This window comes from Oncorhynchus clarkii, chromosome 28 (genome assembly GCF_045791955.1).
Source record: "Oncorhynchus clarkii lewisi isolate Uvic-CL-2024 chromosome 28, UVic_Ocla_1.0, whole genome shotgun sequence".
In the NCBI taxonomy this organism is placed as follows: Eukaryota; Metazoa; Chordata; class Actinopteri; order Salmoniformes; family Salmonidae; genus Oncorhynchus; species Oncorhynchus clarkii.
In genome coordinates, this window is record NC_092174.1 from 35,005,761 (window position 1) to 35,016,809 (window position 11,049).

At 42.2% G+C, this 11,049-nt stretch overlaps 1 protein-coding gene across 5 annotated transcripts in view; it reads right to left on the minus strand.

The window, feature by feature from the left end:
* Nucleotides 1-961: 961 nt before the first annotated feature.
* LOC139386831 (glutamate decarboxylase 1-like) overlaps nucleotides 962-11,049 on the minus strand; it is a 36,649-nt gene continuing 26,561 nt past the window's right edge. For 4 of the 5 annotated variants that reach the window (XM_071132675.1, XM_071132674.1, XM_071132676.1 and 1 more), the window contains 11 exons: nucleotides 7,988-8,100; nucleotides 6,491-6,606; nucleotides 6,318-6,397; nucleotides 5,470-5,524; nucleotides 5,194-5,310; nucleotides 4,997-5,061; nucleotides 4,531-4,609; nucleotides 4,121-4,270; nucleotides 3,506-3,613; nucleotides 3,296-3,389; nucleotides 962-3,204 (listed from right to left, as the gene is read on the minus strand). In XM_071132675.1, coding sequence (XP_070988776.1) covers nucleotides 3,032-3,204; nucleotides 3,296-3,389; nucleotides 3,506-3,613; nucleotides 4,121-4,270; nucleotides 4,531-4,609; nucleotides 4,997-5,061; nucleotides 5,194-5,310; nucleotides 5,470-5,524; nucleotides 6,318-6,397; nucleotides 6,491-6,606; nucleotides 7,988-8,100 — 1,150 coding nt within the window. In that variant the 3' untranslated portion in view covers nucleotides 962-3,031. Of the gene's footprint in view, nucleotides 3,205-3,295; nucleotides 3,390-3,505; nucleotides 3,614-3,662; nucleotides 3,956-4,120; nucleotides 4,271-4,530; nucleotides 4,610-4,996; nucleotides 5,062-5,193; nucleotides 5,311-5,469; nucleotides 5,525-6,317; nucleotides 6,398-6,490; nucleotides 6,607-7,987; nucleotides 8,101-11,049 lie in introns of those variants that run through there. The other variant, XM_071132678.1, reaches the window with a different exon arrangement.

Here is an 11,049-nt window from a genome sequence, read left to right on the forward strand (position 1 = left end):
AGCCCCCTTTCCTCCATTACAGTCAGGAGCTGGTTCTCTCTCTCTCTCTCTCCCTCTCTCTCTCTCTCTCTCCCCGGCTACCTCCTCCATATTCATTAGTTCTCATTATTGTTCCATGATTGGAACACCTGCTTCCAAATTACTGCTGTAATGAGCAATTACACTCCAGACAATATCATCACCTTCTACTGTGTGGATGCTGCCAATAGCCTTTTTGTTTACTTAATGAAGATTTTTCTGTTCTTAAATTGAAATGTAATTTCACTACACATTTATATCTTCATGACTTTGAGGTAGAAATGTCTTAGAGCTTACAAGGTTCCTTATTCGGCAATCGGCATGCTTGTTTATCTCTGGTGGAGGCATGGTCGAGAGCCACCACCAGGGGGAGTCATACCACATCATTCCACTCAGATGGGTGGCTGAGCGCCAGAGGGGGTTGATACAGGGAGAGAGGTGGAGGAGAGGGGACTGATAGAGGAAGAGAGGTGAAGGAGAGGGTGCTGAGACAGGGAGAGAGGAAGAGAGGTGGAGGAGAGTGGGCTGATATAGGGAGAGGAAGAGAGGTGGAGGAGAGGGGGCTGATACAGGGAGAGGAAGAGAGGTGAAGGAGAGGGGGCTGATACAGGGAGGAAGAGAGGTGAAGAAGAGGGTGCTGATACAGGGAGAGAGAGAACCAGCTCCTGACTGTAATGGAGGAAAGGGGGGTTGTCTTCTTTCTCCTAGATCAAGTTAGTTTTGCGATGTGCTCTTTTGTGTGTGTCGCTGTTTCCTGTGCATTATGTAGGCCTGCAGTATGTGTGTTTACTGTGTGTGTGCTTGTGCATTCTATGTGTTCTCTACATTTATCAGCATAAAGGGGTGCAGATGTGGACACAATCCTGTCATACCAGAAACAGTTGAAACAACAGACAGACTTTATTGTAGCTGCAACATTGCATGATTGTGAGTTAAAGTGCCTTCCTAAGGACAAACCTCCCACTACGGCTTCATACACATCCAAATTGGTCACATGATTTAGGTCATTGTGCAGTTTACTTAGCTGGTCCCTACATACCATAAAGATATATTTATAATGACATAATTCTTAACTTACTGCAATACACATCCATTTCAAATGAAATGAATTAAAAAGCATAGTAGTGTGCAAAGACACAAACTGAAGCTCTTTGATTTACCAATGAGTTCCCAAAACGCGGAAGGTATATAATACAGACAGTATAAGTTAGTATATTACATTCATGTAATTATATTCCTGTCAGACAAGATCTATTTCTTTATAATCTCATAATAATTACGTATCATACAGACAATCTGATCACTGCAAAATATTCACTTTCTTTGGCTCACAAATTCACTATAATATAATTGATGAATTATTATTAGAATCTACAGATTACATCGAGGCTATAGAATATCAATCAAAGATACTCATACAAATGGAAGAAAATACCTGACTTTTAAAACACTCGTAATGCTATAAATTAAGCATATTTATATATATCATTATCGTGTTAATATTTAAACATTTTCAAAAATGGTTACATACTGTTTGGTCCTTGCTATCCGGGATACTTGGAACGTCCTTACCCCATTGAAGTAGAACTTTTAAATGGTTAAGTAAAGGTTTAGGATTGGGTAAGGGTTATGGTTATGGTTAAGGTTAGGGTTTAGGGTAGGGACGTCCCAATGAACCCGGATAGCACTGACCCATACTGTATGCTTGTTTCACACACGCAAGGAGATCGTTTTCTACACGCTGCAAGTAGAAGTCGCTTTTAGACAAAGATCTAGGATCAGCTCACCCTACCCCCAAACCCTAATATTAACCATAAGGGAGAAAAACATAACAGTGACCCTAGATCAGTATACAGGGGCAACGTCATCTGACAGTTAACACTAAGGTCATAGTTCAAAGGTCAATACAGCATTAGGTTACAGCACAGGGTACACACACTGTTACACACACTTACACACACACACACACCTCCACAAAACACACACTGGAGTTCAAGGTTTAACACTTTGAGTTGGTACATCTGACTCTAGAATGATCCTATATATACACTGAGCTCAAATGAAGTATCTCATATATCATAATATCACAATACACTGAGTGTACAAAACATTAAGAACACCTGCTCTTTCCATTACATAGACTGACCAGCTGAATCCAGGTGAAGCTATGATCCCTTATTGATGTCACTTGTTTAATCCACTTCAATCAGTGTAGATGAAGAGGAGGAGACAGGTTAAATAAGGATTTTTAAGCCTTGAGACAATTGAGACATGGATTGCGTGTGTGTGCCATTCAGAGGGTGAATGGGCTAGACTAAAGATGTAGGTGCCTTTGAACAGGGTATGGTAGTAGGTGCTAGGTGCACCTGTTTGTGTCAAGAACTGCAAAGCTGCTGGGTTTTTCACACTCAATAGTTTCTTGTGTGTATCAAGAATGGTCCACCACCCAAAAGACATCCAGCCAACTTGATACAACTGTGGGAAGCATTGGTCAAGATGGGTCAGCATCCCTGTGGAACATTTGACACCTTGTGGAGTCCATGCCCCAACGAATTGAGGCTGTTCTGGGGGCCACATGTGTACACTATACTATTTGTGCTCTCAAGCATTTCTTTGTATTTACACACACACATGCACACACACACAAACACACAAACACAAACACACACACACACACTGATGTAGATGGTTTCCCTGTGTTACGTTACCATGGTTCCTCTTATGAATCTTCTGTACACAGATAGACAGATGACTACTGGACGACTGAGGGACTAGAACACAAACACACAACACAGGACTCTACACACGTTAGTAAAAATGTAGTATCGCAGTGTGTACCCACCACATTGAAGGCTCTGGTTTACACATTCTACCTATGGAGAGAATTGTTTAGAACAAATCAAGAACAGCTAAAAATTATTATATATTTTTTTATCTCAGAGCCGATTCTTATGGTCACAGGTAAAACATTGAAAACTACAATTTTGGCCTCTGCCCACTGGGGTGGCACTGTTTACAGGTCATGCCCCAGCCTCTCGATTTCGTCAATGAGGAAGTCGATGTCTGACTGGAGGGCTGCGGGGTTGGAGACGACCATGCGGAAGAAATTGACCTTCTGGCCCTGAGGCTGGTAGCCCACCATGGTCGTCCCTGACTCCATCATCATTGCCTTGATCTTGGGCGCCACCTGAAGCATGGGAGGGGAATTGAACATATTTAGAACTCTGAGATAATGTTTAATGAAAATTTGAAAAGTTAGAATATTGCATAACACTTTCCTTGTGAAGTTTTTCTCGATACTCCTCACTGTTGTGTTCCAAGCCTCTCAGACTGGGTGGGATGTACCAGAAACACACGTTGGTGTGCTGGGGCTACAGAGAGAAGACACACATTTGGAATAGTTGGACCTATGGAACTACAAAAGGAAGGAAAGAAGGATGGAAGGAGGGATGACTGAGGGACGAGAGGATAGAGGACAGTAGCTTACCACTCCCTGGAACACCATCTCGTATCCCTGTCTGTTTCTGATCTTGTCGTAGAGGTACTGAGACAGATCCAGACACTTGTCAATGTGCTGCTCAAACCCTATAGTGCCCTGTGGAAGAAGGAGACTATTACAAACCCTATAATGCCCTGTGGAATAAGGAGAATATTACAAACCCTATAGTGCCCTGTGGAAGAAGGAGAATATTACAAAACCTATAGTGCCCTGTGGAAGAAGGAGAATATTACAAACCCTATAGTGCCCTGTGGAGGAAGGAGAATATTACAAACCCTATAGTGCCCTGTGGAAGAAGGAGAATATTACAAAACCTATAGTGCCCTGTGGAAGAAGGAGAATATTACAAACCCTATAGTGCCCTGTGGAAGAAGGAGAATATTACAAACCCTATAGTGCCCTGTGGAAGACGGAGACTATTACAAACCCTATAGTGCCCTGTGGAAGAAGGAGAATATTACAATGATTTATTTAGGGATGTAATTACAGATGTGCCAGCTGGGGACGGCATCCCTATAAGTGTGGAAACCTCATTGTGGTCCGGGCATATACTGTATGTAAATGGAAGGCTGGATATGACCTACACTGGCTACACGAGCTCACCTTGGCCTTCCACATGAGCCAGAACTTGAAGATGTCAACGTGTCGGCCACACTGGATGGCCTTGTCTCCCGTGTCATAGCTGACATCATACTGTTTATCAGGCTGGAACAGGTACCCAGCACACATCGAGTTACAGCCTGCCAGAATACCCTACACACAGAGAGAGAGCAGGGTTAAAGTGTGTGAGTGTGTGTCACAGGAGAATGATAATGTCTGGAACAGAGTAAATGGAATGGTATCAAACACCTGGAAACCTTGTGTCTGATGTATTTGATACCATTCCACTGATTCCACTCCAGCCATTACCACAAACCCGTCCTCCCCAATGAAGATGCCACCAACCTCCTGTGGTGTGTGGTGTGTGGTGTGCGTGTGCGCGTGCGTGTGCGTGTGTGTGTGTGGTTCCTCACCTTTTCTCTGACTAGGATGGCGGAGCACTGTAGAGGCACTCCCATCATCTTGTGAGGATTCCATGTGACAGAGTTAGCCCTGAGAGAGGAAATGCAGCTGTTAGTGTGTGTGTGTGTGTGTGTGTGTGTGTGTGTGTGTGTGTGTGTGTGTGTGTGTGTGTGTGTGTGTGTGTGTGTGTGTGTGTGTGTGTGTGTGTGTGTGTGTGTGTGTGTGTGTGTGTGTGTTAAACACACAAAATTTGACCAACTGTGGACATTTTGTTTGTCACCACGAGGTCAAATGCTATTTCGGGTTCAGGTTTAGAATAAGGTTTAGGTTTAGAAGATAGGGTTAGTTTTAGGGTTAGGGTTAGGAGCTAGGGTTAAGGTTAGGTGTTAGGGTTAGGTTTAGGGTTAAGATTTTGAATGGGACTGAATTGTGTGTCCCCACAAGGTTAGCTGTACAAGACTGTGTGTGTGTCAGTACCTCTCTACTCCGCTGAACTTATGGCGATGCTTCCTGGACATCAGAAGACCACCGCCCCATGCACCCTGGAGAAAGAACACACAAACCAGTAGATCAATTGGACAAAACATTATTGTCCCGAAACACACAAACGCACGCACACACGCACACACACACACACACGCACACACGCGCACACACACACACACAGTCCTCACGTCTACGTGCAGCCACATGTCGTATTTTTCACAGATGTCAGCGATCTCATTGATGGGGTCAAATGCTCCGTAGACTGTAGAACCAGCTGTAGCATTCACAAACAGAGGATGGTAACCCTGGAGGAGCACAATATCACAGAAATCACAATGGGATGTAAGCTTTCATGTGAGAAACAGAGAGAGATAGAGAGGGAGAGACAGAAAGAGAGAGGGGGAGAGAGAGAGAAAGAGAGAGGCAAAGAGCGAGAGAAGGGGAGGAGAGAGAGAAAGACTCACCTTCTGCTTGACATCGAGGATCTTAGCTTCTAGATCAGCAGGAATAACTCTCCCCCTGAGAGAGAGCAGGAACAGAGATCCATCTTAATGTTGTCGTTCAAAAGTTAGAGGTCACGTCGCAATATCCTTGTTATTGAAAAAGCATATTTTTTGTCCATTAAAATAACATCAATTTGATCAGAAATACAGTGTAGACATTGTTAATGTTGTAAATGACTATTGTAGCTGGAAATGGCTGATTTTTAATGGAACAACTACATAGGCGTACAGACGCCCATTATCAGCAAGGACAAGTACATTAGAGTGTCTAGTCTGAGAAACAGACACCTCACAAGTCCTCAACTGGCAGCTTCATTAAATAGTACCTAAAAACACCGGATTCTGGTCTTCTAGGCGGAGTTGCAAAGAAAAAGCCATATCTCAGACTGGCCAATAAAAATAAAATATTAAGATGGGCAAAATAACACAGACACTGGACAGAGGAACTCTGTCTAGAAGGACAGCATACTGGAGTCGCCTTTTCACTGTTGACGTTAAGACTGGTGTTTTGCGTGTACTATTTAATGAACCTGCCAGTTAAGGACGTGTGAGACGTCTGTTTCTCAAACTAGACACTCTAATGTACTTGTCCTCTTGCTCAGTTGTGCATCGGGGCCTCCCACTAATCTTTCTATTCTGGTTAGAGTCAGTTTGCACTGTTCTGTGAAGGGAGTAGTACACAGCGTTGTACGAAATCTTCAGTTTCTTGGCAGTTTCTTGCATGGACGTGTTTGTGTGTGTGTGTGTGTGTGTGTGTGTGTGTGTGTGTGTGTGTGTGTGTGTGTGTGTGTGTGTGTGTGTGTGTGTACCTCTCATCTGTGCTCAGCAGGACCACGTTCTCAGAACCAAAGCCCAGAGCTGCCCCGGCCTTCTTGATAGAGTAGTGGCTCTGTAGGAATACAGGAAAATACCGGAACATAAACAACTTAAAACCTTAATTTCTTCAAATGTGTGTGTGCAGCTGTGTGTATGCATGACATACATGTTCTGATGTGAAGAGCACCAGGCGGGGAGCGGCAGACATGCCCTTGGTCTTGACCTCTGGGAAGTACTTGTAGCGAGCAATCATCACACTGTACATGTTAGAGATGGCGCCCCCTGTGGACAGAGAGGGAATGACAGGTCAGTCCATGACTGGGACAGCAACTAGTCCAACACAGAGAGATAGAACCAGGGGGTAGGAACCGATTCAGGGAACAGAATCGAAAACGGGAATGAAAGTGATCTATACTGCTCCTGAGCAGAACAGTTATTGTAAAAGCATGTGAATCGGTTAATAACGTTCTTTTATCATTCTGGATTTTTTTTCCCAGTCGCACAAACAACGCAACAAAGCACCTATGCAAAGCCGTCAGTCTTATTCCAGTGTATGCCCGTCTTCCCGCTGAAAATCTTTGCCATCGTGAGTGCGTGTAGGCTATCGTGATTCAGAAAGTAGGGAGAGATTTTTAATTAGTGAAGAATGTACACATATTTTCAACGCCGGTTAAGGATACTATAGTTATTACGTTTCACATTGGATTTATTAACTACAAAAAGGTAAGACGTGTTTTTATAACAGTTCTGGTGCCGCTCTGCACACACAAGCTTGTTAGCTAGCTAGCTCATTTTGGTCGAACGTTAAACCAACTCTCTGGAGTTTAAAGACGTTCAAAGTTCCTTCATTGAAGCTGGTCCTCCGTAGGTATAATTCTGTGGGCCTAATTCAAACAATGCATGTCATAACAAAAAGATGTCCGGAGCGTCAGAGAAAGCCTCCTCCTCCAACCGCAAAATGTCAGTCGCATCTCGTACCCCAAACTTGTCTGTCGAATGCATGTAAACAACTATAGCTTTTCCCGTCGAGCTAAATCTAAAAAGAAAAATGTTTATTTCAGAGGTTTGAAGAGGAACAGAAAGCAAGAATATTAACAGTTACTTTTTTGGGGTTTGAACCAATTCAGAACTTTATTCTCCTGGTCGGAACAGAGGAACGGAACTAAATAAATAATGGTTCTGTTCATTATTGTAAATAATGGGTTCCATTACTGCATTGTCGGAACTAGAAGCACAAGCATTTCGCTACACTCGCATTAACATCTGCTAACCATGTGTATGTGACAAATACAAATTTGATTTGATTGATTTGATTTGGGTTCCAACCCCTGGACAGAACAACCTCATATTTGCAATATAAAATGACACATTTCCACATGAAAGGACAATTTAAGGAGTAGGCTGTCATTGTAAATAAGAATTTGTTCTTAACTGACTTGCCTAGTTAAATAAAGGTTAAATAAATACAATAAAGTCATATTGTACGATATCAATTGAATATTGTAAAGGTATCAAACGGTACTGGACATGTAGTAACATACATCCTGGCCTCCCTTGTAAAATAGACCTTGTTGTCAATGGGACTCCCTGCTAAAATAAAGCTGTGGAAACAACATTAAACACACACATAGACCCGAACACAGCGGCTCTCTCTTCTACATACCTGGTGAGAATATGCCGTCCCCCTCTCCCGATGGCCAGCCAATCATCTCTCTCATCTTCTTCAACGTCAGCTGCTCCATCAGGACAAACACTGGAGCGATCTCATAGGTGAACCTGCCAGTCAATATATGAATCCATGAATCAATCAATCCATACATACAGTTGAAGTCGGAAGTTTACATACACTTAGGTTGGAGTCATTAAAACTCCTTTTTCAATGACTCTACACATTTCTTGTTAACAAACTATAGTTTTGGCAAGTAGGTTCGGAGATCTACTTTGTGCATGACACAAGTCACTTTTCCAACAATTGTTTACAGACAGATGATTTCATAGTATTACAATTCCAGTGGGTCAGAAGTTTACATACACTAAGTTGACTGTGCCTTTACCCAGCTTGGAAAATTCCAGAAAATGATGTCATGGCTTTAGAAGCTCCTGATAGGCTAATTGACATAATTTGAGTCAATTGGAGGTGTACATGTGGATGTATTTCAAGGCCTACCTTCAAACACAGTGCCTCTTTCCTTGACATCATGAGAAAATCAAAAGAAATCAGCCCAAAAAATTGTAGACCTCCACAAGTCTGGTTCATCCTTGGGAGCAATTTACAAATGCCTGAAGGTACCACGTTAATCAGTACAAACAATAGTACGCAAGAATAAACACCATGGGACCAAGCAGCCGTCATACCGCTCAGGAAGGAGACGCGTTCTGTCTCATAGAGATGAACGTACTTTGGTGCGCAAAGTTCAAATCAATTCCAGAACAACAGCAAAGGACCTTGTGAAGATGCTAGTGGAAACAGGTACAAAAATATCTATATCCACAGTAAAACGAGTCCCATATATCGACATAACCTGAAAGGCCGGTCAGCAAGGAAGAAGCCACTGCTCCAAAACCGCCATAAAAAAGACAGACTATGGTTTGCAACTGCACATGAGGACAAAGATCGTACTTTTTGGAGAAATGTGCTCTGGTCTGTTGAAACAAAAATAAAACTGTTTGGCCATAATGAGCATTGTTATGTTTGGAGGAAAAAGGGAGGCTTGCAAGCCGAAGAACACTATCCCAACAGTGAAGCACGGGGGTTGCAACATCATGCTGTGGGGGTGCATTTCTGCAGGAGGGACTGGTGCACTTCACAAAAATAGATGGCATCATGAGGCAGGAAAATTATGTGGATGTACTGAAGCAAGATCTCAAGACATCAGTCCGGAAGTTAAAGCTTGGTCGCAAATGGGTCTTCCAAATGGACAATGACTCCAAGCATACTTCCAAAGGACAACAAAGTCAAGGTATTGGAGTGGCCATCACAAAGCCCTGACCTTAATCCTGCAGAAAATTTGTGGGCAGAACTGAAAATGCGTGTGCGAGCAAGGAGGCCTACAAACCTGACTCAGTTACACCAGCTCTGTCAGGAGGATTGGGCCAAAATTCCCCCAATTTATTGTGGGAAGCTTGTGGAAGGTTACCTGAAATGTTTGGCCCAAGTTAACCTGTTGAGTGTAGGGGGCAGTATTTTGATGTTTTGATGAAAAACGTACCCAAATGAAACGGTCTATTTGGGGCGGCAGTGCAGCCTAGTGGTTAGAGCGTTGGACTAGTAACCGGACGGTTGCAAGTTCAAACCCCCGAGCTGACAAGGTACAAATCTGTCATTCTTCCCCTGAACCCACTAGGCAGTCATTGAAAATAAGAATTTGTTCCTAACTGACTTGCCTAGTTAAATAAATAAAGGTTAAAAAAAATTATCAGGCCCAGAATCTAGAATATGCATATAATTGAGATTAGGATAGAAAACAATCTAAAGTTTCCAGAACTGTCTTGTCTGTGAGTATAACAAAGCTGATATTGAGGAAAATCCAACCCGGAAATGCTGTTTTTCCTGAAAGCTCTCTGTTACATTGCCTGCCTTCGCTCCATTTAAAGGGATATCAACCTTTTTCCTATGGCTTCCACATGGTGTGAACAGTCTTTAGACATAGTTTCAGGCTTTTATTTTGAAAAATGAGCGAGAAAGATCACATCACGTCATTGTATGGCTGGGTGCCAGCAGCATTTTGCATGCGCAACAGAGTGGAGCAGACATTTCCTCTCTCTCTCCTATTGAAGAAGCTACAGTCCGGTTGAAATATTATCGATTATATATTGTAAAAACCACCTTAGGGTTGATTATAAAAAACGTTTGACATGTTTCTACAAACTTTACGGATACTATTTGGAATTTTCGTCTGCCCGGTCGTGACCGCTCGAGCCTGTGGATTTCTGAACATAACGCACCAACCAAATGGAGGTATTTTGGATATAAAAAATTATCTTTATGGAACAAAAGGAACATTTATTGTGTAACTGGGAGTCTCGTGAGTGCAAACATCCGAAGATCATCAAAGGTAAGCGATTCATTTTATTGCTTTTCTGACTTTCGTGACCAATCTACTTGGCTGCTAGCTGTTTGTAATGTTTTGTCTGCTGAGAGAGATGTCCTGACATAAACGCTTGGTATGCTTTCGCCGGAAAGCTTTTTTGAAATCTGACATGCCAGGTGGATTAACATCAAGCTAAGCTGTGTTTTGCTATATTGCACTTGTGATTTCATGAAAATTTAATATTTTTAGTAATTTAATTTGAATTTGGTGCTCTGCAATTCAACGGATGTTGACGAAAATGATCCCGCTAATGGGATGGGTGCATCAAGAAGTTAAACAATTTAACGACAATGCTACCAAATACTAATTGTGTATATGTAAACTTCTGACCCACTGGGAATGTGACAAAGTAAAAGCTGAAATAAATAATTCTCTCTACTATTATTCTGACATTTCACATTCTTAAAATAAAGTGGTGATCCTAACTGACCTAAGACAGGGAATTTTTACTAGGACTAAATGTCAGGAATTGTGAAAAACTGAGTTTAAATGTATTTGGCTAAGGTGTATGTAAACTTCTGACTTCAACTGTACATCTATCGATTCACTTAAAACATTGTATGTTGTAAACACAAACATTTATTGACAATTGCAACATTTTGCTTAAAATGTTTCAGTCACATATACCTTTGAT